This window comes from Misgurnus anguillicaudatus, chromosome 1, assembly GCF_027580225.2.
Source record: "Misgurnus anguillicaudatus chromosome 1, ASM2758022v2, whole genome shotgun sequence".
NCBI classification, from domain to species: domain Eukaryota; kingdom Metazoa; phylum Chordata; class Actinopteri; order Cypriniformes; family Cobitidae; genus Misgurnus; species Misgurnus anguillicaudatus.
This window is the reverse complement of record NC_073337.2, coordinates 24,829,592-24,856,476: the sequence shown is the minus strand read 5'-3', so window position 1 is coordinate 24,856,476 and position 26,885 is coordinate 24,829,592. Positions and strand designations below refer to the sequence as shown.

General features: G+C 38.9%; 1 protein-coding gene across 1 annotated transcript; it reads right to left on the bottom strand.

Moving 5' to 3' along the window:
* On the bottom strand, window positions 1-26,218 carry LOC129432030 (plexin-B2). The gene is made up of 22 exons (XM_073868638.1): window positions 25,994-26,218; window positions 19,954-21,080; window positions 19,654-19,842; window positions 18,056-18,184; window positions 16,996-17,096; window positions 16,475-16,607; window positions 15,941-16,097; window positions 15,405-15,516; window positions 14,442-14,553; window positions 14,246-14,347; window positions 14,064-14,159; window positions 13,703-13,790; window positions 10,200-10,360; window positions 8,358-8,506; window positions 7,777-7,912; window positions 7,401-7,537; window positions 7,135-7,317; window positions 6,933-7,044; window positions 6,526-6,735; window positions 6,076-6,276; window positions 5,856-5,992; window positions 1-2,429 (listed from the first exon to the last, which is right to left on the bottom strand). Exons 2-22 carry the CDS (start codon window positions 21,076-21,078, stop codon window positions 2,417-2,419), a joined length of 3,783 nt encoding a protein of 1,260 aa, XP_073724739.1. The 5' UTR covers window positions 21,079-21,080; window positions 25,994-26,218; the 3' UTR covers window positions 1-2,416.
* Between the last annotated feature and the right edge of the window lie 667 nt (window positions 26,219-26,885).

The window sequence follows — 26,885 nt, the reverse complement described above, 5'->3', positions numbered from 1 at the left end:
AAAACCCACAATGGGGCAAACAATAAACTGAACAAAAGACTTTACGAAAAGGATTAACACAGGACTAAACTAACTAGACTTAACTACAAAGACAATAACAAGCAACTGGACTATGACTAAAAAAAACAAACTTCAGGGTACTCACAATAGCCTCTTTCACACAGTAATTCTGGTAAATTACCATGAATTTACCAGAATGAATTTACCAGTAAATACAAAAATGTGCTGTTCACACATGCAGTGACGTTCCGTCTTTTTACCAGTAAGACATCATTCACACATCAGTCTCACTATACCGGTTAACTCGGAGAGAAAGCGGAAGTTACCTGTGGCGCGCGGCCGGCGAGCTCCATCCGTGTCGTATTTGTAAACGGCGGGTTATGACTTAATATCCACGGTCCGTATTTTGTTGTTTTCACATCTGTGGCAAACGGTCGCGAAGTTGCTCGTGACCAAACAACATTGCGTTAGGCGGCGTCAAACGGAACCTGCGCGTTTGCACATTAGGCTTCACAGATGGTGTGCTAAGGACGTCGGCAATTTGGCAATTAGATGGTAAGCTGTTTTAAACAACTTTGGTGAAGAAAAAATGTGGATGTTAACTTCAGGTGTGCTCGACTTTTAAGCAACATGTGTGTGGAAACGTCCGTAAACAGTCTGGGGGAAACCGCGTCACCTGTATAAAAAACTTTCTGATTTGCCCGCCCGATCTGTCAGCGCGGTCTGACGTCATCTAAATGCCGGTAATGCTATATTTTTCGTTCACACACAGCGCTTACCGGTAAATTACCGTTAGTCTTACAACCTGTCTTACTGGTAAATTGGGAGCACTGATTTACCGGAAAGGTTCTGTTCACACATGACATGTTAACTGCAATTTACCAGTAAATTACCAGTAAAGACTGTATGTGTGAAAGGGACTAATAACAGGACAAAACGGACCAGTACAAGACACCAAACACAAGGACTTTAAATAGGGAGAAAATAATGAGGCACAGCTGAAACGAATGACAAGTAAGGGAGTGGGTAAAAAGTGACGAGACCCGGGAAATGCGCGGTCAGAATAAACCAATATAAAAGCCACGCATCTCCCCCATGAAACAGTGGCTATGTTTACTAAACAAAATTTTGTCAATCCAAATGAATTTAATACAATTGAAGGTTACGACGATACAGTTTACATGCACCCTTAAGATTGCAATCTGATTAAAATGTTCGTTTACATAGAATCCGAACCGAACGTCTGCGCAAGCGCACAGCGTATCAGAATCATCCCAAATGGACATTCAAAACTTGGCCAAACGCATCCCAATGACTATTCACAGCCCAAATACCAAAAACTAATGAACAAAATACTTAATCTTTAACCCGCAGAAAAACAACAACTGGTGGAAAAGTTAAAACAGTAGCTCAAATCTAAACTCGAAAAAAGCAGAGGACTTGGCAACGGTTCGCTGCAGACAGCATCTGTCGTCGAGTTCACGCTTTATCTCTGGATTAAAGTCAAAGCGAAGTTGGAGAAAGTTATTTAAGTTTTCAGATATAGGTGATGAAAACACACTTTTCAAAAGGCACAACGCTATTTAATTGCTTTAAGTAGCCTAATGTTTTAAAAGTACACATAAATGCGGCAAAATGTACATCGCGTGACCCCAGTAACTTTACCTTTATAATGCGTGATGCCACTGCCTTACTATTGTGTGTTTCTGTAACAAGAATCATGTGATATAAGAGTTTAATATAAGACGTGAACTTAAGCACAAATGTTCTGCACATGTGCACAATGTATTTTTGGATCCAACTGAGAAAATATTGTGATTCACGCGTTTACATGCGTACTTTTCTCCTGCGTATCGGATCACAGATCGGAGTACACCACCCCCTTCGATACAATCCCAATTTTCATCCGATCGTCCTCAATCGTATTGATTAAGGTGTTTACATAAAGGCTTTTCAATACGATTGAACCATCAATACGATTACAAACGGATTATTTGGTTGCATGTAAACGTACCTACTGTACTGTCAGAACCCTGCCATGCTGAACTAGATCTAAATACAAAACAGGAATCTGGCAGGATCCTGACAAGTATTTACATTTACAATAAATGTATTGCTTGTTTATATTTTTACAGGTTGTACCTTGCGGCCATCCATTACAATTACCATTACAAGTCTAAAAGGGGAAATACATTGCAAGGCCAGTAAAAACACGAGTGACATACTGTAAGCATTAATACTTTTATTTCCAATATATTCACAAAAAATACTTAAAAACAGTTTTTACAGTTATGTGGATGACCTGATCAGGCTTGTGTTTGAGGATAAGCTGAAGGGAATCCCGATTGCAATGGACCTACCACACAGTTTGAGAGACCTTCAAAGGATGACGTGATTGCATGCCATCTCACACGCTTCAGTGTTTCCTGCTGAAAAAAAAAAAAACAATAAAACCATTACAGAAAATTCGAATGGTTTCCATTAAAATACCAATAGGAACCATTCGCTTTTACCATTAAAATCACTACACTGTAGTGTGTTTTGGGCCATATTCCATTAGAACCTATACATAGAACCAATAGAACCAATACATACCATTATAGAGACCAACAAAGACCAATACACGAAGTGTGTTTTGGGCCATATTCCATTAGAACCCAGTAGTACATTTAATACTAGATTACCATACAAACATCTTGAGTCATTTATGGCTACTACAATAGAAGAGCTCTCTAAATTAGTAACATCATCCAAATTATCGTCCTGTATATTAGTTCCCACAAAATTACTGAAAGAGGTATTCCCTGTAATGTCAGACCCAGTGTTAAATATCGTCAACTCTTTACTAAAACTAGGTTACGTTCCATCAGCCTTCAAACTAGCAGTTATCAGACCGCTCATTAAAAAAAACACACCTTGACCGATCTTAAAAACTTTAGACCAATCTCAAATCTCCCTTTTCTTTTTAAAATATTAGAAAAGGTAGTGGCAAGTCAGCTTTGTGCATTCTTAGTGAATAATAGTACGTATGAAAAGTTCCAATCAGGATTCAGGCACCATAGCACAGAGACAGCACTGCTTAGAGTTACAAATGACCTCCTTTTAATATCCGATCTTGGTGAAATCTCAATTCTTATATTACTAGACCTTAGTGCAGCCTTTGACACAAGGTGAAACATGTCTGTAAACCGGAAGCTTGAAGCGTAACTCCCACTGGTGCTCGTCATCAGCATGACACAAGCTGACTAACCAATGTGTTTGACCTGTTGACTAAATTACATTTGACACTGATTTGACACCTGCCACGCCAACCAAGAGACTCCAACCTTGTCACATCCACACCACTCACCAGTACCTCGATGGATTAAACAGGTGCTGGACCACAACATTTGCTCCACCCAGCAACAGCTCCAAGTGAGTCCTAAAGGACCACAGGCAGAGTACAGCCAGCATATCCACGAGAGGAACATGATGTGAGAGACAAGCTTTGGTATTATACTTATGCCCAGTTATTTTTGACAATGTCTTGCCTGCCACCTAAAAACTTGGGCCACATCTGACTGAGATTGCGGAAAGGGGGGCTCTTCCGTGACACCGATCTACAGGCACCTGCTCAAGTACCCTTCAAGCTCTTTGCACCTGCTGGCCCATCCAGGAACTGCTGACACTGTGCTGTGCATCCATACACAGATAGGACACACCTTAGGTGAAGTGGTGCAAAAAAAAAGGTTCTCCTGTGGCTCTCAAGCAGAATGGAAAAAAGCAAGTTACCCAAGCTGATATAATGAGCCTTGCGGCACTGACAACATCCTCTGTCCGTATGCATCAATGCTGAGGACAGTAACGAACCATCTGAAGTCCTACCATCATGATTCAACTGACAATTGCCACCGATTTTCACACCCAAATTCCGATGACGACAGGGGGGACTGTAATGTCTGGCTGGCGTGTCATGACTTTTGGATCTGATTCAAGGTTGCATTATGATATCATAACTAAATTTCCCTCTTAATCTCCTAGGGTCTCTTGATATCAACCCTTTATTCCTAGTAGGGTCAAACTCCCCCGAAAGCATCCCAGCAATCTCGTTTACGACCCCTTTTTAAGCTCAACAGAGAGCTGATAAGGTGTGAATGGTCCTGCAGAGACGCAAGGAATGTCTTTGAGACCATACAAAAAACTCTTTAGTCTGTAAATACATTTATAATACATTTATTTATGTGTGATATATGTTGGTCCCCTCTTTTTGAAACCTTTTTAAATAACCTGTATTATCATGTACAATTGAGTTTCTATAACTAGTCTGGATTACCTACGGCAAGTAGAGATGTTTAGTTTGTTATTCATACATCTGAATGATGTAACCATTCATATTTGGTATCAAACTGTTCACCTTCCAATTTCTACGTCATTGATAGATATGGTATGAAGGTAGGACATTTCATTTTCTTTATTTAATGATCATGCCTGAAGTTTTGCAAAGGAGCCTAGAGGCAATAAAAGACGCAAAACTTACAGTTCTCACAACTTACAACTCTCCACTGCTCAGCTCTGATTGGTCGATTCAAAGTTGGATGGGCATGCCCTTCTCCAAGGTTAAATACCGAAGACCTTGCCCTCTCCTCGCTCTCTTTCTCTTCTTCGGTTCTCATTGCATCATCTCTTCTGAGTGCTCCTACAAGTGAGCTCTTCCAGCAACCCCCTCCCCCTGGGAGGGAAAGGCAATTAGGCCTAGAAGCATGGCCTTTCCTTTGTTCTGGGGTATAGGCCAAACTCACCTGAGTTTGTGACCAAGAGTTCATGTTCAACAATCAGAAAACTACCAATCTACTTCTGAACCTTTTGGAACAACTCTTCAAATGGACTTGGACTCTTGGTTCGCACCCAGACAATGTCTGTTCTTCCAGCATGCAAATGTTGCAAACTGGATTCTGTTTTCCATCAAAACCCCAAGACTTTCACCCGCATTCGGATTTGCTTTGCACCAGACCATGCAAGTATCCAAAAAGGTTCTATATCATAGAATATAGCTGCATTTAAGACAAGCCCTTTTTAATGAGGTGAAATGTTGGTTTTATGCAGAGTCTCTCTCTATCTCACTAACTCACTCACTCTCACCCTTAAATGTTAAATATTTGTTTGGCTATAGTCAGATATGTCTCATATAATCCAAGTAGAGTAGTCAATAAAGATATATGCATATTCATCCATGGATGCCTCCTGAGTTCTGATTAAATTCAAAGTCACTTTAACTTTCGATCAATGCTACCTCATGCTCAACGTTTCTTAGAATTAACTTACAATTATGGATATATTCACTGGACAAATTGATCAATTAATTATTATTAATTATCAATTAATTATCGCTATACCAATAACAGTTGAGTAGGCCATTTGACCAATCCGAGTACACTCGACATTTTGGGAGGCGGAGACAGGAATTAAATCCGATCGTTTTACACACAGGGCAAAAGTTTAAATAACATATATGTACTATTGGAGACCAATATGTAAGGAATAATTGACGACGGGCCATTGAATTATAGGAAAATAATGCACACCCAAGGTGCAATGCAGCACAACACAAAGCGGAGGGCCGTTACACCGCGGGAGTGCATTATTTTCAAATAATTCAAAGGACCGGAGTCAATTATTCCTCTTATACCACGGTTACCACAAACATTGCTCTGGTGCCTATTTTTAAGACATTTGAAAAGTTAAGTGTGCGGTTATCAGAAATTAATGCATACCCACGGAACATTTCTCAGCCAATCAGAATACAGCATTCAACAGTCCCGTGGTATAAATTAAAACAACGTGCTAATTATTACCATAATAGGTGCTCTTTTAATTACCTGTAGCAATATATTGACATGGCAATGAAGAGCACCATGGGAATGAGGACAGCTGGAATTATGATGTACAGAGGAACCTCGTACTTCCTCTTAATGCGCACAGAGCCCACTTTCCACTCTCTGTGTCCAAACTTTATCTGCAAAAGACATGAAGCATTAAATTAAAGAAAAAAAATGAAGTCTGAAGCAAAATCTTGGAGATAATAAAATGCTTTCTAACCAAGAGATCCATGGCCTCCAAGCTGGTGTCTCTGCGATGGCGACTGGAGGTGGATTTAGGAGGCCTGGAGGGGGATTTAGGAGGCCTGGAGGGGGCAACGAGGAACAGCTTATCATATTCCAAGATTGTTACAACGCAAGGCTCGTCGCCCACAAACGCCTGGGCCTCTTGGGCAGTCATGGCTCTGTTGAAACCATGACCCTGAAAGAAAGCAGACAGAAAGTATTTTGCAAAAAGCAGTTACTCAAACTAAAAAGTCTGCTTTGGTACACAAAGACAACTTTGTAACATGTACTAAATAAAACCAGGCATGCATACGATCAACTTAAAAACTTACATTGTCACATATCACACATTTTAGTTTACCTCAAATGACAAAGATTGTATAGATTACACTACAATTGTGTATGTGACCAATAAAACTTTTGTACTTATAGTAGAAAAATTTACAGTAACATAGATGATGGAGCCTTCTGTGATGATTTTATCCCCCATGTCAGTGAAAGTGGGATCAGGGTGGTAAACGAAGTTCGTTAGGACCTCCTCCAGGTTGTCCAGCTTGATGATTATTTTTAAGGGCTGGTCTTCGTAATCCTTTGGCACTGTTGGAGACAGGAACTCCAGAATCGTCTCGTTCTTTCTGCTAAACTCCTGAACAAACTGTGGGATTTAAAAGCACATTTTAGTAGTCTAAGCACACAGCGATAAAAACGAAGATGATGAAGAAAAGTGAAACTGAAGAACTCGATCAAAAGAAGAATGAGGAAGCGCTGACATTTCTCAATATTTGATGACAGAATAAAAGTGATTTATTGAGATATAAGGATAACTTTAAAGATAAGGTGCTCTTCTCCTACCGTAACATTGGGCGGCTCGCCGGTCAAATCGTCAGTAGAGGGCAGCACCAGCATGGTGGCTCTCTGCACTTGACCAAATCCTGATCCCTCCACCGTGATCTTACGGCCTCCACTGAGAACACACAAACCGACATAGACGTGTGACGCATACGGGTGTTGTATACGATCACCTATTCATTCAATAGCTTGAAATGGGACTCACCAAAGAAAGCTAGACAGTGGAAAATACTCTTTAATTTTTGGATTGGCCGAGTATTCAAATCTGCTTTTAACTTCTTTTACGGTCACCTTGCCGTACTTCATGCTGACGGTCAACTTTTCTGATGGAATCTTTTGGCCTTTATATGGGCCCGTCTTGCAGGTAATCTCCTGGCCGAATGTCACCCTGCAACAGAAAAAGTGATCAGGAATACACAAATATTATCGGCTTCAGTTCTCCCAAAAATCTACTGAAAGCCGGTTCCTCACACTTCACAAGGCTCTCTTCCGACAAAGATGCTGATGTTGTCTTTGCTAGCCGTGTCCAGATTTTCTCCTGTAATGGTGATGAGGGTTCCTCCAGCTTCAGGCCCGTTAGAAGGGGTCACCTCTTGGGGATCAGGATCCTGGAGGACACAACAAAAGTCTCTGTGAATGTTTACTCTCATCATTGTTTGTACGTTTATCGACAAAGCCAATATTTTGCTGAAGGCATTTGCCAAATGCATGAAATGAGCAGGTAAGATTACATCACGCTAACTAGACCAGCACTATACAGATTGGAAATGGGTTTTAAAAAAGAAAATCCCTCGTTTTGTAGAAACCATGTCAATAGACATACCATACTCATAGAGAAAGCAGTTACCCTGTAAGTGAACTTTACAGTAGACAGTCCCCGTCGTCCTCCATCAACCTCCACTTCCACTAGCCCGTCCGGGCTGTAAGCATTGGGCAGGTCCTGAGGGGGTGATGCGGGAAAAGACCCGATCTCACAGACAACACTGAGAAAAAACAAGTGAGGATGAACATAATTCCCAACACCAGTGTTGTCCAACATGGTGCCCTCTTGCCACACGAGTCTGAGTTGCCCACCAAAGCACATTTTATTAATAGCCTCAATTTTAATATTTATTAATTATATATGTTTTATATTAGCTTGGCTTACAATGATAAAACATATCAACAAATATAATAGTAAAAGAAAAAGGTTTGAGTACACTATCAACAAAGTAGCCCTCCAGATTGTTTTATCTAATTGTGGTAGCCCTTGATCACAAAAAGGTTGGAGACCCCTGTAATACACTATATACACAATTCTACTAATCAATATACTGTGTATGATGTGATAATGTGAACCAAGTTGGGTAACAACAACTCAGCACAGGGTTATTTATCAGCCAACTGTTGGGTTTGTCCCAACTATGGGTTGAAACAAGAGTGCATTACCTAGTAGACACTGAGTATCTCTCAGGTTGATGGTTACATGGCACGTTTGCCACAGTAATACTTCTAATATCTTCCTGCTTGATGCCCAAGTTGGAGCCCTTTATTGTGACAGAGATCTGGCCATCCATTGGTCCGTACCGTGGGATAATCTTAAACAAAAGCATAGAGAGAAAGTTTAGGGAGACACCCTGCAAAATGTATACTTTTCGAAGCGTGTGTGTTAAAGCTTTTTTATACACATTTTGCCAACGGTGAGATGTCTTTAGGTTGAGCTGATATAGGTTAAATGGCAATTTTACAATGTTTAAAAAATGACAATATTGTGAGCCAACGCCGCTAGTGTATGTTGATTCTAGAGTAGTGCTACTATTAGTTACTTATATGATGAATGTATTATTCAAGTGTTTCTGTTCTAAAATGGCCATTATAACAATGAATGATTATTACAATGATTCACTTGGAAACTAAAAATTGATTCTTTGAGCCTCATCTAGTCTCTTCTTATCTCTCTCTTTAATGACACATCTAAGCTTGTTTGTCTTTGAGAAACTGTAAAAAAAAATGAATCAGGGAGAAACAAGACGAGTAAAGAAAGTAAATCTACCTCTGTCTGGTGTCTTCCAATTTGTGCACTTTAAGAAGCTACAAATTAACAAACAGGTTTTTGTTTTCTTCAAATTATTTGCAATGAATTGTTAATTTTAATTTAATATTAATATTACGTCCTGAAGTTTACATCCACATTTATTCAATAAAGTTGTTTAAAACAGCTTACCATCGTCCTTAGCAAACAGTACTGTTTTTTAAGATGCATTTTCAGTTTGACGTTGCCTAATTCAATGATGTTTACCACAGCGTTTACCACAGACGTGAAAACAACAAAATACCGACAACGTGGATTGTTTACAAATACAACACTGAGCGCCGTGCGCCACAGGTAACTTCCACTTTCTCAACGAATTTGCCGGTATTTTGATACTGATGTGTGAATGATGTCTTACTGGTAAAAAGACGGAATGTCACTGCGTGTGTGAACAGGACATTTTGTATTTACTGGTAAATTAATTATAGGAAATTCATGGTAATTTACCAGAATTACTGTGTGAAAGAGGCTAATGATGGACCATTTCGGCCTTGTGGCGCGCGTGCATGCTCGCGGTTTAAAGCATGTCCGCATTATTTCCGAGATGTTTTCTCACTGGCTATTAGTTATCTTTAAGACAGTTATGGACCACGTCTTTCTCTCATTTGGCCGTGTGGCGTGTGTGCCCACTCGCGGTGTGAAGCCCGGCTGCACTATTCTCTGAGATGCACTTAATGGCCTTTTGTGCAGCAAATTTTTCATTTATTACTTTTTTTGGACGACTTAGTTAAGACGGTAGGGTTTCCCAGCTTAGGCGGGCCGCCGATGCCTTGCCCATTTTCTCATCCTCATATTGTTGGAAACCTCTATGAATTTCTTTTTTCTGATGAACACAAAAGAAGATATTTTGATAAATGATGGTAAGCACAGAGCTGATGGTAACCATTGACTTCCATAGTAAGAAAAACAAATATTATGGAAGTATTGTAATAAATAATGATGAAGATATTTTAAAAATGATGGTAAGCACACAGTTGACGGTACATATTGAAATCCATTGTATTTGTTTTTCCTACTACGGAAGTCAATGGTCACTATCTGTTGTGTGCTTACAATCATATATCAAAATATCTTCTTTTGTGTTCATTAGAAAAACATTAATTTATACAAATTTAAAACAACATGAGGATGAGAAAACGATGACAGATTATAAGAGGAGTGAGTGTCAGGGAAGGAGTAAAGTTTGTGATGGTCCTCACATCTGTAATTGTCGGGGCAGGACATTGACTAAGTTCTTGCTTGCACAGGTCCTTGTAGGTGCAGGATTTTGTGTTGTCACACCACACGCAGTTATAGTTCTTCTCTGCGTTCTTACACAGACTGCAGTCCTCACGATGAACTGAGCAGTTGTACAGCACCACTGGTTACAAAAAGAGAAGCAAATCACAAAAACACACAACAAAACTCAGAAATTATTCATTCGAGTCTGTTTGTGTGTATTAAGATGAAACATGATTTACTATATGCCATACTAGTTGGTTGCAAGTAGCATAATGCTGTGTACACACCAAACGCAAGCATCACGTTACCTACTCTGGAATATTAGCAGGATTTAATGAGTTTGAGGTGAATAGCGTGGGTTTTCACGGCAATCGGGCCGCCCAATTCGCGTCATCCGCAACGCCCCGCGCTATGTAATCTATTTGCCCAAATCGTTGAATTCTCATTTGGTGTGTACGCCCCATTACACTGTAAAATATTTGTTGGTTTAACTTAAAGTAAGTGACCTGGTTGCCTTAAAATTTTTTGTTAATTCAACTTAAAAATATTAGTTAACTCAAAAAGATGAGATTACTTTTTTAAGATGAATTACAAATTGGAGCAAGAGGCAAAAATAATATCATTTTTGTTAGAGATCAGATTCAGAACGATGATCAAAACATACATGGAGTTTAAAATTAGTTTTTTATAAATTGGGTAACAGTGGATAATCTAGTGGATAATAGCGGAATTACAAATTACCGTAAAAACTCGTCAGGATAGCGTTATAACAGGGAAATGTTTTCTCTTAATTTACGAGATAACTTGTCAATGACGGGGAAAAGTTACATTGAACCAACTTTTTTTCTTAACAGTGTATGTAATGGGTCATTCTACAGAGGATTTGGATACGCCCCTGTGTGCAAGATTTACATTACATTTACTTCCATTCATTTACAACCCCAAATCAGAAAAAGTTGGGACACTGTAGAAATTGTGAGTAAAAAAGAGTGGAATCATTTACAAATCTCATAAACTTATATTTTATTCACAATAGAATATAGATAGCATATCAAGTGTAGAAAGTGAGACATTTTTAAATGTCATGCCAAATATTGGCTCATTTTGGATTTCATGAGAGCTACACATTGCAAAAAAAGTTGGGACGGGTAGCAATAAGAGGCCAGAAGAGTTGGATGTACATATAAGGAACAGCTGGAGGAGGACCAATGTTTAGGAATAAGAATGTTGTCGCATTCTTGTCTAAAACAGGCTTCTAGTTGCTCAACTGTTTTAGGTCTTCTTTGTCACATCTTCCTCTTTATGATGCCCCAAATGTTTTCTATGGGTGAAAGATCTGGACTGCAGGCTGGTCATTTCAGTACTAGATCCTTCTTCTACGCAGTCTTGACGTTGTAATTGATGCAGTATGTGGTCTGGCATTGTCATGTTGGAAAATGCAAGGTCTTCCCTGAAAGAGACGACGTCTGAATGGGATCATATGTTGCTCTAAAACTTGGATAAACCTTTCAGCATTGATGGTGCCTTTCCAGATGTGTAAGCTGCCCATGCCACACGCACTCATGCAACCCCATACCATCAGAGATGCCGGCTTCTGAACTGAGCGTTAATAACAACTTGGGATGTCCTTGTCCTCTTTAGTCCGGATGAAATGGCGTCCCAGTTTTCCAAAACGAACTTCAAATTTTAATTCGTCTGACCACAGAGTAGTTTTCCATTTTAATGAGCCTCGGCCAAGAGAAAACGCCTGCGCTTCCGGGTCATGTTTAGATATGGCTTCTTGTATGACCTATAGAGTTTTAGTTGGCAACGGCGAATGACACGGTGAATTGTGTTCACCGACAATGTTTTCTGGAAGTATTCCAGAGCCCATGTTATGATTTCCATTACAGTAGGATTCCTGTATGTGATGCAGTGCCGTCTAAGGGCCCGAAGATTACAGGCTTTAAGTATGATTTTCCAGCCTTGACCCTTACGCACAGAGATTGTTCCAGATTCTCTAAATCTTTGGATGATATTATGCACTGTAGATGATGATAACTTCAAACTCTTTGCAATTTTTCTATGAGAAACTCAGAAAACTATTTTTCGCCGCTGCATTGGGGGAATTGGTGATTCTCTGCCCATCTTGACCTCTGACAGACACTGCCACTCTGACAGGCTTTTTTATACCCAATCATGTTGCAAATTGACCTAATAAGTTGCAAATTGGTCCTTAAGCTGTTCCTTATATGTACATTTAAAGGAACAGTATGTAAGAAATTTATATCAATTAATCATAAAATGGCCCTGATATGTCACTAGGCATTAAGAAATCATTTTCATTTCAAATACTTATATCATTGACAACAGTGGTCTGGCCAGGATATTGTCATTTAAAAAGTTGGCCCTCAACTGATGTTTATGTTGTCATGTTGTGTATTGGCCACCAGTTGTGAGATTGCAGTACCAGTTTTAGCCACAAGTTTTGTGATTGCAATTCCAGTTTTGGCCACAATCCTTCATACTGTTCCTTTAAATTTTCTGGCCTCCTATTGCTACCCGTCCCAACCTCCCTCGGAATGTGCAGCTCTCATGAAACCCAAAATGAGCCAATAATTGGCATGACACCTCAAAATATCTCACTTTCAACATTTGATATGTTATCTATATTATATTGTGAATAGGTTTATTAGATTTGTAAATTATTCCATTTCTTTTTTACTCACAATTTCTACAGTGTCCCAAGTTTTTCTGATTTGGGGTTGTAGCAGATTCTTTTAACCAAAGCAACTTACAAATAATGGACAAAACAACCAATTGTCAGTCAAACAGTATGTGCATGAATTAAGTAAGGGATAATCTATAGCATCAGGTTGTTATCATAGAAATAAGCTCAGACAGTGTGATCATGGGCTTATTTCGCAATAACAACCGGTTGCCTGTACATTATCCTGTTTATTACACAGCTATTAACATCATAAGTAAGGTATGGAACATTAAATATTAAATATTTTTAACGAATGCAGACCTTATGCAAGGAAAACCTGTTTTCTTTAGTTTTTTTGTGCAATATTAAACTGTACCTGTCAAAATTATTATAGCATCCGGATTACCTTGTTATTAGTTTCGAGCGGTTGTTATCTCGGAATGTCATACCTTGTAATGTCAAGACTGGCCAATCAGAATAAAGTATCTTAGAGTGCCGTGTAATAAATTATATTAATTATATGTGTGTGTTTACAGTAGAACAAGTCAGGATCTTCTAAAAAAAAAAAGCTTTACCAGTAGCCTCTGTAAAAATAGCATCCACTATAAACATGGGCTGAAAGCCACAAAAATCTCGTTTTGATACCATGGGACCTTTAAATGCATTCTTTGTTTGTGTGCCAAATACATTTTCTCAGATTTTGCAAAAGCTTGGCAAGCTACGGTTTCAAAGCCATTTTCCCAGTGCTGGATTTCGTGCACCTCTTATGTACAATAATGAACAGAAGTATACCTGTAAGGGTGCTGTCAATCATCCTGTCTGTGTCTTTATCCTTTACGTAGAACGTCACGTTCACCTCTGGCTCTTTGTTGTAGGCAAACTGTCACAAAAACAGCAGAAAGTCTCATTATACAAGCACATGGATTCAGACTAGCACATCAGTTTGCCGGGGCTCTAATTCTCCCCTGCCAACATGATGTCTTTTCAAAACCAGATCGCCGTTTTGTTTACTACACCCACACACACCCTACACATGTGCACTTCAAAAGCCGTCAATGTCATATTGGCTGGAGCTCAAAGTGGCAAAAACAAATCAATGTTTGAATGAAGAAAGAGGCATAAAACAAAGGGTAAATGATTGGAGAGTACTCACCTGATAGCCTTCAAAACTGTACTTTGAACCGTCAGCCTCCACGATCACCTTGCCCACCTGTTTCATGAGCTCAGTGCCGATCTGTAAGGTTTTGCCCTGAGATCAAGAGAGAGTAATATATTTCTATATATTTTGGAAATGCAACTTCTACACATGTGAGGTGCGAAATATAAGCATTTTACCGAATAAAAATCCAGGTTTTTGCCCTGAAATTTGATGGGGGTTTTATAGTCAACGGGAATGAGAAGAGGATCTGGGAGCTCAAACTGCGGACACATACCAACCTGCAAGAACCAAAAAAATCATCTAATGAAGGGTTCCAATCTAATGAAGGGTTCAGATGCAAAAATGATCAATGTATGTCAAGATCGTTCTTACCTCCAGATGTTTGATGATATGGGATCCCTCAGCAGCATCATTTTTATCACTACATGAGTGTTCCTGAATGTTCCATTGGCAGCCCCACTGACTGGTTACACAAGCTATGCAACTGCAGAACAAACAGTCAATCAATCAGAAGAAAAGATTAAAGGCACATGGACTAGTTAGTTAATAAGTCAGTTATAAGTAAAAGCACTGTAGTTCTTAATACAACATCTATGGTGGAGTGCATATCAGAATGCATTTGTGTTTAAAAGAGCACCACCTGTTGGTTGGGAGGACCTGATACCAAAGATACTGGATAACAAGATTTGACACTGCTATTACTATGAATAGGGGAGAATGCAACGCTCAGTAAGGCCACTTTGGCGACGGAGGTCTCGCCTTCTAGACGATTCTCTGGGTGAGGAGCTCTGTACAGAATTGCGTGATGCACTTGCCAATCTGCTTGCGCAGTAGCTGAAACAACCTCAAAATAAGGTGTTTTAATGCAGTTTGAGCTCAAAGCCTGGAGTATAGTAGGCACGGTCGAATGCGCAGCCTTGCAAAGTTTATTTGATTTGTACGTGTACACAGAAGTTCGACACGTGCACTGCGACAAAATGCTATGCTTCTCCTTGGCTACATACTCCTGTACATGCATGCGCAACCTACGCGTACAAAGTATGCGCAGTTACAAAAATCCAGTGGTGCGGAAATGAGGGAACTGTACGCGGACCCTCGCATATGGGTATAAATGGGACTACATTTATAGCTAAAGAAACAAAATTTTGGTACAGTTGTAAAGTTTAATTGCTGGTCAGAAATGTGTTGTTTTAATTGTGATTTTAGCAATATCTTTCTTTTCCATTCAAGTTGATAGGATTTTAGTCTTGCATGACTGAAATAACGTCCCAGAAGCGTTGCAAACATTTCCGCCGAGTTGCGTGACTCCCCAGGCGGGACTTTGCTGATACTCACGGTGTATTCTTTGCACTCTTAACCACAGCTGCACAGTCGTAGAAGTGAAACGCACTGGAGGCCACTTCGATGCTGCTATTCACCTTAATTTTCACCGGCACTGCCACAAAATCTACACACGGGAAAGGAAATCACAGTTTACTGACTGAATTGAGCACAGTATTTAGTAATTCAGACAATGAGAACTCATATTGTAGGCCATGGTACATGTAACACCAAGGTCATGAGTTCAATACCAGCAATATATACTGTAACATGGAAAAATTAAAATGTCTCTTAAGAGTTTTAAGATTTAAATTTAAGAAAAAATATAAGAATAATTCTAGATATAAAGGTATTACAGCTGACTCTAGAATTAATAATCAAAAATGTAACAAATTACAAACACAAAGAAGCACTAAATTATTCATGCGAGACATCAGCTGTGAGACAACACCATCTGTTTGTTAAGGGACCCCAGAAACAGCGAGAGGGCAGTTTGACAGGATGTGATTATGAAAGCTAAAAGACAAACAGAGGAAGAGATTCGCTCTTACCTTGCATGTCAGGTGTGGGTGATATGGAATCAGAGGTCGGGAGATGGCAGCTGACATTACTTCCCTCCATTGTAGCTTCGCTTATGAAATCACCAAACACACACTGCAGTGTATCTGGATCATAGATGCTTGGGAGGGAGGGAACGTATATCTTAACCTGTTTAATAAAAGTTAAAAAAAAGTGATTTAGGAAACCGTAAAATGTACAAATGTGTTAGAATATCAGGGTTCCCTTCACACACTTTGATTTAGAGGTCCTCGCGGGTCCATAGAAATATACCTGACCTTAAATGACTCGAATCACTTTTTACCCGAACCCAAGGTGCATAAAGTTTTTTTAAAAGAAGGACTCGACCCAAGACAAATCTTAGAAAATTTGATCCGAGTCCAACCCAACCCAGTGGCAATTTTTTTTACCCGACTGGACTCGCATGTAAACGGCACCAATGTGTGTGCAACCCGCACTAACCAGTCAGAAAGCATCACATAGTGTACACTGTACAGTATATGTGTGTTTGTGTATTGGTTTGGTACCTCTGTGCAATCTGTTTTCTTGCGGCTGATGTTGGGGGGATCAAAGGCCTGAATGGTCACACACGTTTGCTTTGGACTCCACAGCCATGCGTTCCTTTCCGTTCCTCTGCTACAGTCTTTCTTCCTGGTGCATCTGTGGGAAATGATAAAGGAACAAATAAGCCACACTGCATGCATACTCTTAAACCTGCTTTAATTGGACTGCACACCGATATCTATGAAATAATGAATACTATAGCGTCCCATGTAATGTGCATGCATCAAACATACTGATCCGAGCCCAAGGTCAGCAGAATATATTTAGCTATAATACAGACCTATTGCTGTATATTACAATATAACACCATCAAACTTGAATTTATAATGGGTTTCCCATGTCAAATGAAAGTCACATGGTCGCTTGCCACTGCCAGTGGACACAAGCTATCAGAACCACCATTTTTATGCTTAGTTTGTTCGACTACCAGTTGACGTGGCGAAATGGCGTTGAACTTTAGTCAAAAGAGTTTTGACAGACTCACCGACCCTCCAACACACACCAGCCGCAGTACGGGTCACGCTGGGACACGCATGATTGACAATCTTTTTTCTGTTCACAATTCTGCACCGGCACTTTCCTGATCTACAAAAAGTTAAAACAAAACACAATATAACACTCACATGTCACAGGTCAATAAACTAGGGGAGAAAATTCAAACCTTTATGTGTTATATGAATTTATATGTGTTGTTGAGTCGTATTTAGTTACTATTTTATATTCATTCATTCATCTTTGTTCGCGAGGAGTAACTTTAGTACGTTTTTTTTTGTTAAATACATACCATACTGTGACACTTAAAACATCTGTTCTATAAAAAACTTTACACATCTGTGAATGATTTTATTTTAAGTTTAACAATGCCGTTGTTTCTTTTCCTACACTGCTGTAGTTTTGTTTATGTACATTTCAGTATTTCATTTATATACTGTAAAATTACAAATTCTGTCTTAAATTCAAACAATTGATTCAACCTGTTACATTGTTACTTCAATGTGCATAATTTATGATATTTAATAATAATTTTTATACTTGATGTCAGTAAGCAGTCCTTTAAATGATTTTGTAACTGCGAACTTTATATGGGGTTCACAATGATCTTGATTTTCAATAAAGCACATGATAAAACATAACCCAGCAAAAATAAACCAAACCCAGAATACTAATCCAATTACTGATTAAAATGACTACATTTTTGTTTTTTTCAAAAACCCAACCTGCTGTTACCCAGCATGTGTTCTGTCCAATATTTACCCAGCACTGGGTTGTCAATTGGGTTGTTTTTTTAGAGTGTACCAATTTATGACACCTACGACATCTCCAAACTGGAATGGCAACGACTGCTTTTGTAGCCCCGCCCACAGTTTTGGGTGTAGGAAAGTAACACATGTGGGGGCCAGGGGCGAAGAAAAACGTATGCAACATCCCAACAATCAGCAAACATGCCTTTTAAAGCTTGCCAAAGTTTGTACAGTGCCCGGTTGTAGAAGAACACCGTCGATGTTTAACCTTAATGAGTATATGCTTATAAACCGGGTACAAACCTTTTTGCCAGTGGTCACGTACAGATGATCAAAACTTGAATCAAAAAACAGGTTTTTGTTCACCCCACTATCTGTGTGGTCTCCCGAAATCCTGTGATAGAAGCTAGGGTGATGTGGGTCGAGATGCACCTGCAGAGTGAAGGATTAGAGCATAGAGCGTCATTTACAGTACATTCATTCAACTAGGAGATACTTTTGTCCAAAGCGACTTATAAGTGAACATTATACACAATTAAGAGAAAAGACTTCCCTGCCAATGACGTGTATTTCCGCTATTATCCACCAGGTGGTGCTCTTCCGCAACTTATAAAACCCGGAAGTATTGCCCTATGGCAAACAGCTGTATGTCCATGTAAGTTTTGAGGATCACTCTGAATCTGATCTCTATCAAAAGTCCTTTACAAAAATTGAATTATCTCAGCTTTTTGCTAAAATTTTTTTTTGAAGAAACCTACCCATGGTTGAGAGGTAATAAAAAAGAGAACTAATAAAGGTAGGATGAAACAGGACTTTTTGTTTGAAAGCAGAGGGTCTATTCCTTCATTTGATATCTTGTACTGTTTATATATTTTAAAAAGAACATTTTCTGGAAGGCATTAAACTTGAAAAAAATCTTGAAAAATGTTGGCGCTGGCTGGCAACTTAAAAAAAAAATGCTGGCAGGGAAAGAGTTAAAAGTGTTTGTTCAATTTTGTTTTAATTCAAAATTCGTTTCAACACAGTCTCAAGGCCAGTCGTGTTATAGTAACAACATTTTTTATTCATTTACTTGTGTTTGATGACTCGAATTTCCGCTGTTTTTCGTAACGAATGTCTTTTTTGTCCGTCCCAGCCCGAATATCTATCAATGGCTGTTCGTGTCTGTGGCACGACTTTCTTTATCGTGTAATTTTATATTTTGTTTTCTCATCGTTCTTTCCCATTTTTAAATCATTGTCGCTTGGGGTTATCTCCAGAGACACGAAAAACAGGGGAAATTCGTGTCATCAAACACGAATCAAACACGAATCAAAATTTTCGTTCGTTTAGTTAATGTGCAGGTTGTGTTTGATGCTATGGGTCTGCACGTGACACATGCATCTTAAGGAAGGGGATGAACAGCTCTCATTTTTCATCTATTAGCTGGAGCCGGTGAATTTTTAACTATAGTAGCGCGCATGACGTCTCAACTATCACTGCAGTTAAACGCATATGTGGCAACACGCATCGTCTAAGTTGAGAGTAGCAGCACACTGTAGTAGTTTCAGATGGTGCAACAGGGGTAAATTTTTTTCACAAAGTACCCAAGCCTGACTCCTAACTTTTTTACGTCCAGCTGGTGCAACTGGCCCCTGAAGTCTAAACCACTAAGCCACACCACAGCAAGGGCTGTGGAATCAACAACAGTAGCTTGTAACTTGTTTAAAGTCTTTGTTAACTTCTGCAATGATGCAATTAAAAGTTATTTAATTGCATCATTGCCATTGGATTTTGTTTCGAAATAGATTTGTCAAAAGGACTTTCGTAGTGAATCTTTCCTTCTGACTTGCTGTCAAAACTAAAATAAGTTCATGTGTCTAAATGAATATTAATGATAATGCTAAATGATAAGTTCTCACCTTTAATACATATCCCCCACTGGTTCCCAAAAAGGCCACTGTGTGATTGTTCTCTACCGCCACAGCCACAGCTGTCAGCATCTCTTTTCCGGTGTAGATTGGTTTGACAGTCAAGGCGTATTTTGGTTTACTGGCTAGTGGTGAGGGAAGGAACTCTGCTCCACATTTAAAATTCTGCATCATGTCTTGCTGCATAGCCAAAACACAACAAAGTATAAAAATTCATCTTTCGAAGCAGGTAACAAGTGAAGCCTGAATTATAGGACCACACAACAACAAGAGATAAAAAATACAACTCACCGTTATTTTGATATAACAGCTGGCCTCTTGTTTGGAGACGTATGGTAAATAAACCTTCTTTGGTTTCCATTCCTCCCCAGCTTCTCCTATGTAGCAGGACTCGATCACTTCCTTGAGCCTTGCGTTGATGGTGCTGAGCGGGTACATGCACAACGCCGAACGGCTGCTGTCCTCATCAGCGCTTAACACCACAAACAAAACCTTCTCGTTTGATTCTGAAAGATTAATATCCTTAGCCAAAACTGCTCCAGGGGTGGCCAGGTATGCTGCTTGGACCTTGTTGTACGTGTTTTCCTGTCCATCGATGTTGCTGGAGCAATTGAGTTGAAGCTCGGTGTAGGAATAATACTGATGGTCGTCCTCGCACAGACGTGCCACAAACGTGATTTTCCTGCTATCGCTGGTGCCCGGGGTCCGCGAGAACAGGAAGTAGATGTAGCCATTATCCTTGAAAGCGTGGCGGAAGTCATGGAGGTAACGTTGAGCGAAAGGGCTAGCCTGCACAATGGACCCCTCCTCTATGTTCTCGAAGACGTCCATGTTGCCATACTTCTGCAACAAGTGAGTGCTGACAAGCTTCGAGCTGTCTGAGCCACCATAGCCCTTCCCCACCAGAAACACGCTTAGATTAGTGTTAGTGTTAGTGTCTATGAAATAAGAAATAACTCCAACCACAGCAACAGTCTCTTCTGTGCTGGCCACATACGTCTTCTCTGCTTTGGTGTCGCCGTAGTACACCAACTTCTCCACGCTGTTTAGGTCCACCAGGGAGCAGATGCCTCTAAACAAGCTACCGCACACGACCAAGGTGCCATTTGGAGAGTTGACCAACAAGAGCTTGTTGATGTTGTTTGTTGCCTTAGCATTTGAGCACTGAGTGGTTATTGGAGGAGTGCAATGCCGGTTGTCGTTCTTAGGGCCCGTCACGGCCTTGCTCTCAATATCCAAGTCAGAGTTCAGCTGGTAGATGGCATTTACAGCGCCCAGGTAGATTCGGCCGGTGTTAGGGTCCTGAACGATGTTGTTGATGGTGTCATCAGAGGAGTACTGTTTTAAAGTATCCTTGCAGCAAGATGAGCCAATACACAACAGCATGGTCAAGGCTGCTAAGGCTCTCCACGCCATCTCTAAAAGAGACAGAACAAATTGTTGAATGCTTAATAATGTAGCACACCTTTCTCAAAACCCATCAGGCAGAGAAATAGTAATAATATGCATCAATATAAATGTTCAAATGAAAATTATATTGCTGAAGCGTGCATGATGCAAATGAAGAAATGTGTTAAGATGACTCCATCAGCTGTATTGCACAATCGGCATTGATATTATCAAGTCTGACATTATTGTTCATGTTCATCATCAGTGTATGTGTATGCGGGGATAACTTGGTTCAGTTAATCATAACATTTCCTAAGGCTGACCCGTGCAGAACTGAGAAATGTCAAAAATGTACTTACCGGAACCGACACGGACCCGTCTATCGTTATATGTCAAGCAATGCTTAGGTTACTTAGCAAGGGCAGACACTCTGGAGGGCCCAAACGCTTTAAAGGGGAGAAAAGTGTCGCGGTCACGTGTACTCGAGTGGTTTTAGATGTGAAATGTGAAGTAAATGTGAGCATATGTGCTTGGCCACTTCGGCATCTATGTGACCTATGTGTGTGTTTATTGTAGCACTTCCATCCATGAAACAACAAGTGAGGAACCTTTTTGGCGTTATAATTTTTCCAACAGGCTGTAAAAAAAAGATGGACGACCCGACATCGCTTCCTTCTATATTAATGAATTGAAGCAAAAAATGTCTGACCATGGGTGCTGCCATGTTACGTAAAAACATCAGTTTGGAGCCAGGGCATGCACAGAAGGTATCAAACTTCCGCCCAAACACTCGCGCGCCCAATTCAACCATCATAACGACACGCCCCGTTTCTATAGCATGAAATTACTAGCAAAAATTGAACTTATCACAAAAATAAACAATTGAACATATATCAGCGTGATAACAACTATCATAAAGGACCATCTTTTGGAAAATTTTATTGGAAGTGTAATAATTTTTTATTTAGAGCTGAGTTGACATGGAGAGGGCGGGGTTTATGACCAGTACTGCAGCCAGCCACCAGTGGGTGATCCATAGGGTGGCCATTCGTGCCAGTTCCACCGAACATGTTTTCGGGTTTGTTCTCCGGAAGTCGCGTTGGTCGACCGCATACATACGTCATCAAGGTTTAATATTTCGGATTTAATTTCAGAAAAGCAACCGTTACATTTCAAGGTAAGAATGAAATTACAATGATTGTATGTCTTAAAAGAAATAAATCGTAATTTTCTAATGTGTTTTAACTGAAATGTGAGAACCTCGATGATGTATGCAGTCGAGCAACGGGACTTCCGGAGAACGAACCCGAAAACGTGTCTGGCGGAACTGGCACGAATGGCAATCCTAGTGATCAAAGAGCCAGCGGCTTCACTTTTTAAAGGGATAGTTCGGCCAAAAATGATATTAAATCCATGATTTACTCATCCCGAAGTCGTCCGAGATGCATATGTCCAGCATTTTTCAGACAAACACATTTAAAGTTATTTTAGAAAATGTCTTATATCTTCCAGTTGCTAAACAGTAAAGTTATGGGGTCCAGCTCCTTCAAGTCCAAAAAAATGTGCATATATCCTTCCCCCCCAAAATTTGAATGGCTCCAGGATGATAAACAAATGTCTTCTGATGGTAATCCACGCAGTGTTGTTGTAGAAATATCCTTATTTAAAACTTTATAAATAAAAATAACTAGTTTTTAGTACACTGTAAAAAATACTTTGCTGCCTTAAATTTTTTTGTTGAATCAACTCAGATTTACAAGTCATTTCAACTTACTATTATTTATCTTGACTAGAGATGAGTTGTTATAACTACAAGTGAGTTATTATAACTTATAAAATTAAGTTGACTTTTCTGACTTGTGACAACTCATCTCTGTTGACATGACATCTGAGTTGATTTAACAAAAAATTTTAAGGCAGCAAAGTATTTTTTACAGTGTTGCGCCGCCACCTTTTTTCCCCCAAATTGGACCGCCGTTTTTCATTGATTTGTTGACATTATTCTGCATTTATGAACTCTACCCTTTAATGTGGTGCTTGTGATACGAAACAGAACCATCTCATGCCTTAAAACACTCTATGAAAAGCTGTTTTAGTGAATATAAATGACGGGCACTTAAATCACGCGTTTTCCTCACTGTGTGCCACAAAAGCTGATTTAAGTCAGTATTTTTCAAGTTCGGTAAAAACACACAATGGGTTTAAAACCATTGTTTAAGAAGCTGTTTTATAGCCTAATGAGAATCTCTTCCAGCATGCCTACACCTGAAATTGTTAACCCTGGGTTATTCTAAACCCCAGGTTAACGGAATCCTGGGTTATCTGTTTTACACTGTTCATTATTAACCAGGGGTTTAGAGACAACCATGGGTATTCAAAATCTGACATTTCACACTGTGTTTTCTTAACCCTGGGGTAACATTTTCATTTGCATATTTGTGGTATCAACACTCATGAATCATGTTTGGATAAAAAGCGAGGTCAATTGACTGAATAAAAATAGCGCACTATTGCTTTAAATAACCGCTTGTCTCGTGCTTCCGCGTTAAAAACAGGTCACATAAATCTATTTTGGCTGTTGTCATTTTTACTTTACTTCAGGGGTTTTTAGTACACAGACGGTGATACGATGTACATGTACTTCAGTTTCTAATTGGCTGTCCGTTGCTATGTATCGAGTCACAAAATTCTAACCCTGCATGCTTTGTTTCACACTGCATGCGTTTGTCACCGCAATGCAGGTATAACCCCGCAAAAGCGGTGCTTAACCCTGGGTTAATTTCAGGGATAAAACCGCTTCTAAATTCCAAGTGTGAAACGTTACTTATCCCAAGGTTAAAAGCAGGGTTTAGAATGAAGATAACCCAGGGTTAAGCGCAGTGCGAAAAGCCCTAGTGTGTGCCGCACAACAGCCGCTTTGAATCTGACAGTGTACATCACTGTACATTCAGATATCCCACATATAATCCCACACAAACATCTTTATTTATGGTCTTTATACTTGATAGTTTTCTTTCAGCAATGGGAGATATAAACGCTGGTTTCAAATTGAATTTTGAACAAAAGTTTTATTTGATCAAATAGTTAAACAAAACATGGGAGTGAATTATGACTACATTTTATGTGAATTTCAAATTATTGTAGCAAGTTATATGTTATAGATCATTGTGATTTACGCACCTATAATACTTTAAAAAAGATTTTAAGGTTGGATGATTGACATGTTTGTTTGCATAATGACATTTTATGTTCCACCCCAGAGTAATGTGCCTGGCCACCCCTATGATAAATCCCTGGATCCGCCACTGAAGGCAGGAAGAAATTTGATTACCCCATTACAGTTGATTTTATCACAACAATGAATTGGGAAAACAACAGAGAAGAAAATTAAACGAAGGTAACACAAACTTACTGAAAATAAAACTACCAACCCAGCAAAGAATTTCTGGTTCCCATAACGTTCTGGGAATGTTTGTTTTTAGTTTTTTAGGTCCCTTTAGGTTTGGGGAATTCCCAGAAAGTTCTCGGTAGGTTCCCAGAACGTTCCCGGGACCTAAAGGGAATGTTTTATTTACATTAAACTTTCCAGGCTAACCAACAGGGAACGTTCCCAGAAGACATTCTGATGCCTGTGCATAAATAATCATCAATAAACCATTTTGTCTACATTGTTTATTGTTCTTAAAACATAAAAATTTGATAAACGATGAATTAAATTATATTAAAAACAAATATAAATCACATAAAACACTTAATGATATCTGAAATAAAACATTAACATGTTTTTAAAAACATCTAATAACATTTACATTAATACATTAATACAGAAGTGGGGTGTTTAGTCCAAATTCACAGCATTAAAACTAATATTAGACACATTATTATTACACGTTCCCCATGAAAATACAGTATCACCCATTTCTTCGTGACTTCAAGAGACTGTCCACTCCATACAGGAATATTTTAAAACAAAGTCAGTGTGCTGTGCCCTAAATGTTAAAAACAACATTTAAACATGTTTAAGACGTACACTTTTCCCATGAAATATTCAAATGACAAAGGGCCACATTTGTCTCCAGTCAGTGAGAAATGGTAAAGATCGAAAACTGCACTGGACGCGTTCGTACTTACCTGTGAGAAAACTCAAAGATATGAACTAATTTTTGGTCAACTGTTTAATGAAGAACTTCCAAAGCATCCACAGCCAAACTCATTAGTTGTCCTTTGCCCACTGCCCCTGCTATTCAGACAAGTTTTAAAAATTCATGTTTTGCAAACTCCACCACATTCTTGTTCTACATCTCCCGGAGTACCACTTTGATGATTTTCAGGTTGTTTAACTGTTTTATTATTGAATAATTGGATGATAAACCCATGAACAATGCTATATGTTAACTCTGCTATTCAGCTATGGTTTAAAAATTCATAAAAACCTAAAATCAAACCGTTTTCAGCAAAATCCACCACATTCTTGTTTATCACCTCCCAGAATACCACTAGCTGTGATGTTTTTTAGGTTGTTTAACTGATTAATTAGTTAATAACTGCATGCCAAAACCATGACCAATAATATATTAACTCTGCTATTCAGACAAGTTAATTTTTTTTATAAAAGCCTGAAATCAAACTGTTTTCAGAATGCAATTATTAAATTATAAAACAGTTAAACAAACTAAAAATCATCACAGTGGTGCTCTGGGGGGTGATTAACAAGAATGTGGTGGAGTTTGCAGAAAACAGTTTGATTCAAGGTTTTTATTAATTTAGGCGCGATGTTTTCTGTTGTCATCAAAAGTGTTACAAAGCTTCAGAGGTAAAAATGCGTTACGGGATATTTGCTGGGAATGTTATCAAAAGAGATACATTGACCAAATATTGGACTCACGACTGAGAAACGTAAACCTCGTAGTTAAAACAAACTGAAAGTTAAACAGTCGCTCACCTTTCTCAGGAAAAACTCGCGATGCCAGATCAAGATTGCTTTGGTAAACTGCCGGATTAAAATCATCCCACGAGACCGATCGCGATGAAAAGCTATTCGTCTTCGAAACCTTCAGATGCCTGGGCAGGTGTTACAGAAGTGTGAAGTGTTCGCGTGCCGTGTACCTGTGAGTTTTAACAACCCCACGAATGATGATGTGACAAAGTATGTATGTGACGAATGAAGTGTGTGGAGATCTCTCTCCCCCTCCCTCTCACATTAAATCTTATGATGCTCAAAACTTTGAATTTGTCAGTCTTGAATGGTAAACACGTGATGGATCATAATAACATCGGCAGTGAAAACCATCATAGTTTGTATTCTTTCTCTGCAACGTCTCCAAAGTTAAAAGGAGCCAGAAACAGTGCTTTGCTTCAACCCTAAATCAAACACCTGGCTGTGAAGCCTCCCTTAGGACCCCTGCCGCTACACCTGAATAAAATAATGATAAAGAATGATCTTTTCCATTACCACCTACAGTTAATATGAGATTTATGGTAATATATATATATATATATATATATATATATATATATATATATATATATATATATATATATATATATATATATATATATATATATATATATATCATACAAAATAAAAGTATTTTTTTGCATAATATATGAGTTTGTGATGTGTGTAAATATTATGTATATTTAAATACACACACACACACACACACACACATATATATATATATATATATATATATATATATATATATATATATATATATATATATATACATTTAAGAAATATTTTATTTAAATAAAGTTTTTTATTTTTATATAATTTCGAATATATAGAATAAAAATAAATATATAAAAACATGTAAATGTTTCTTAAATAC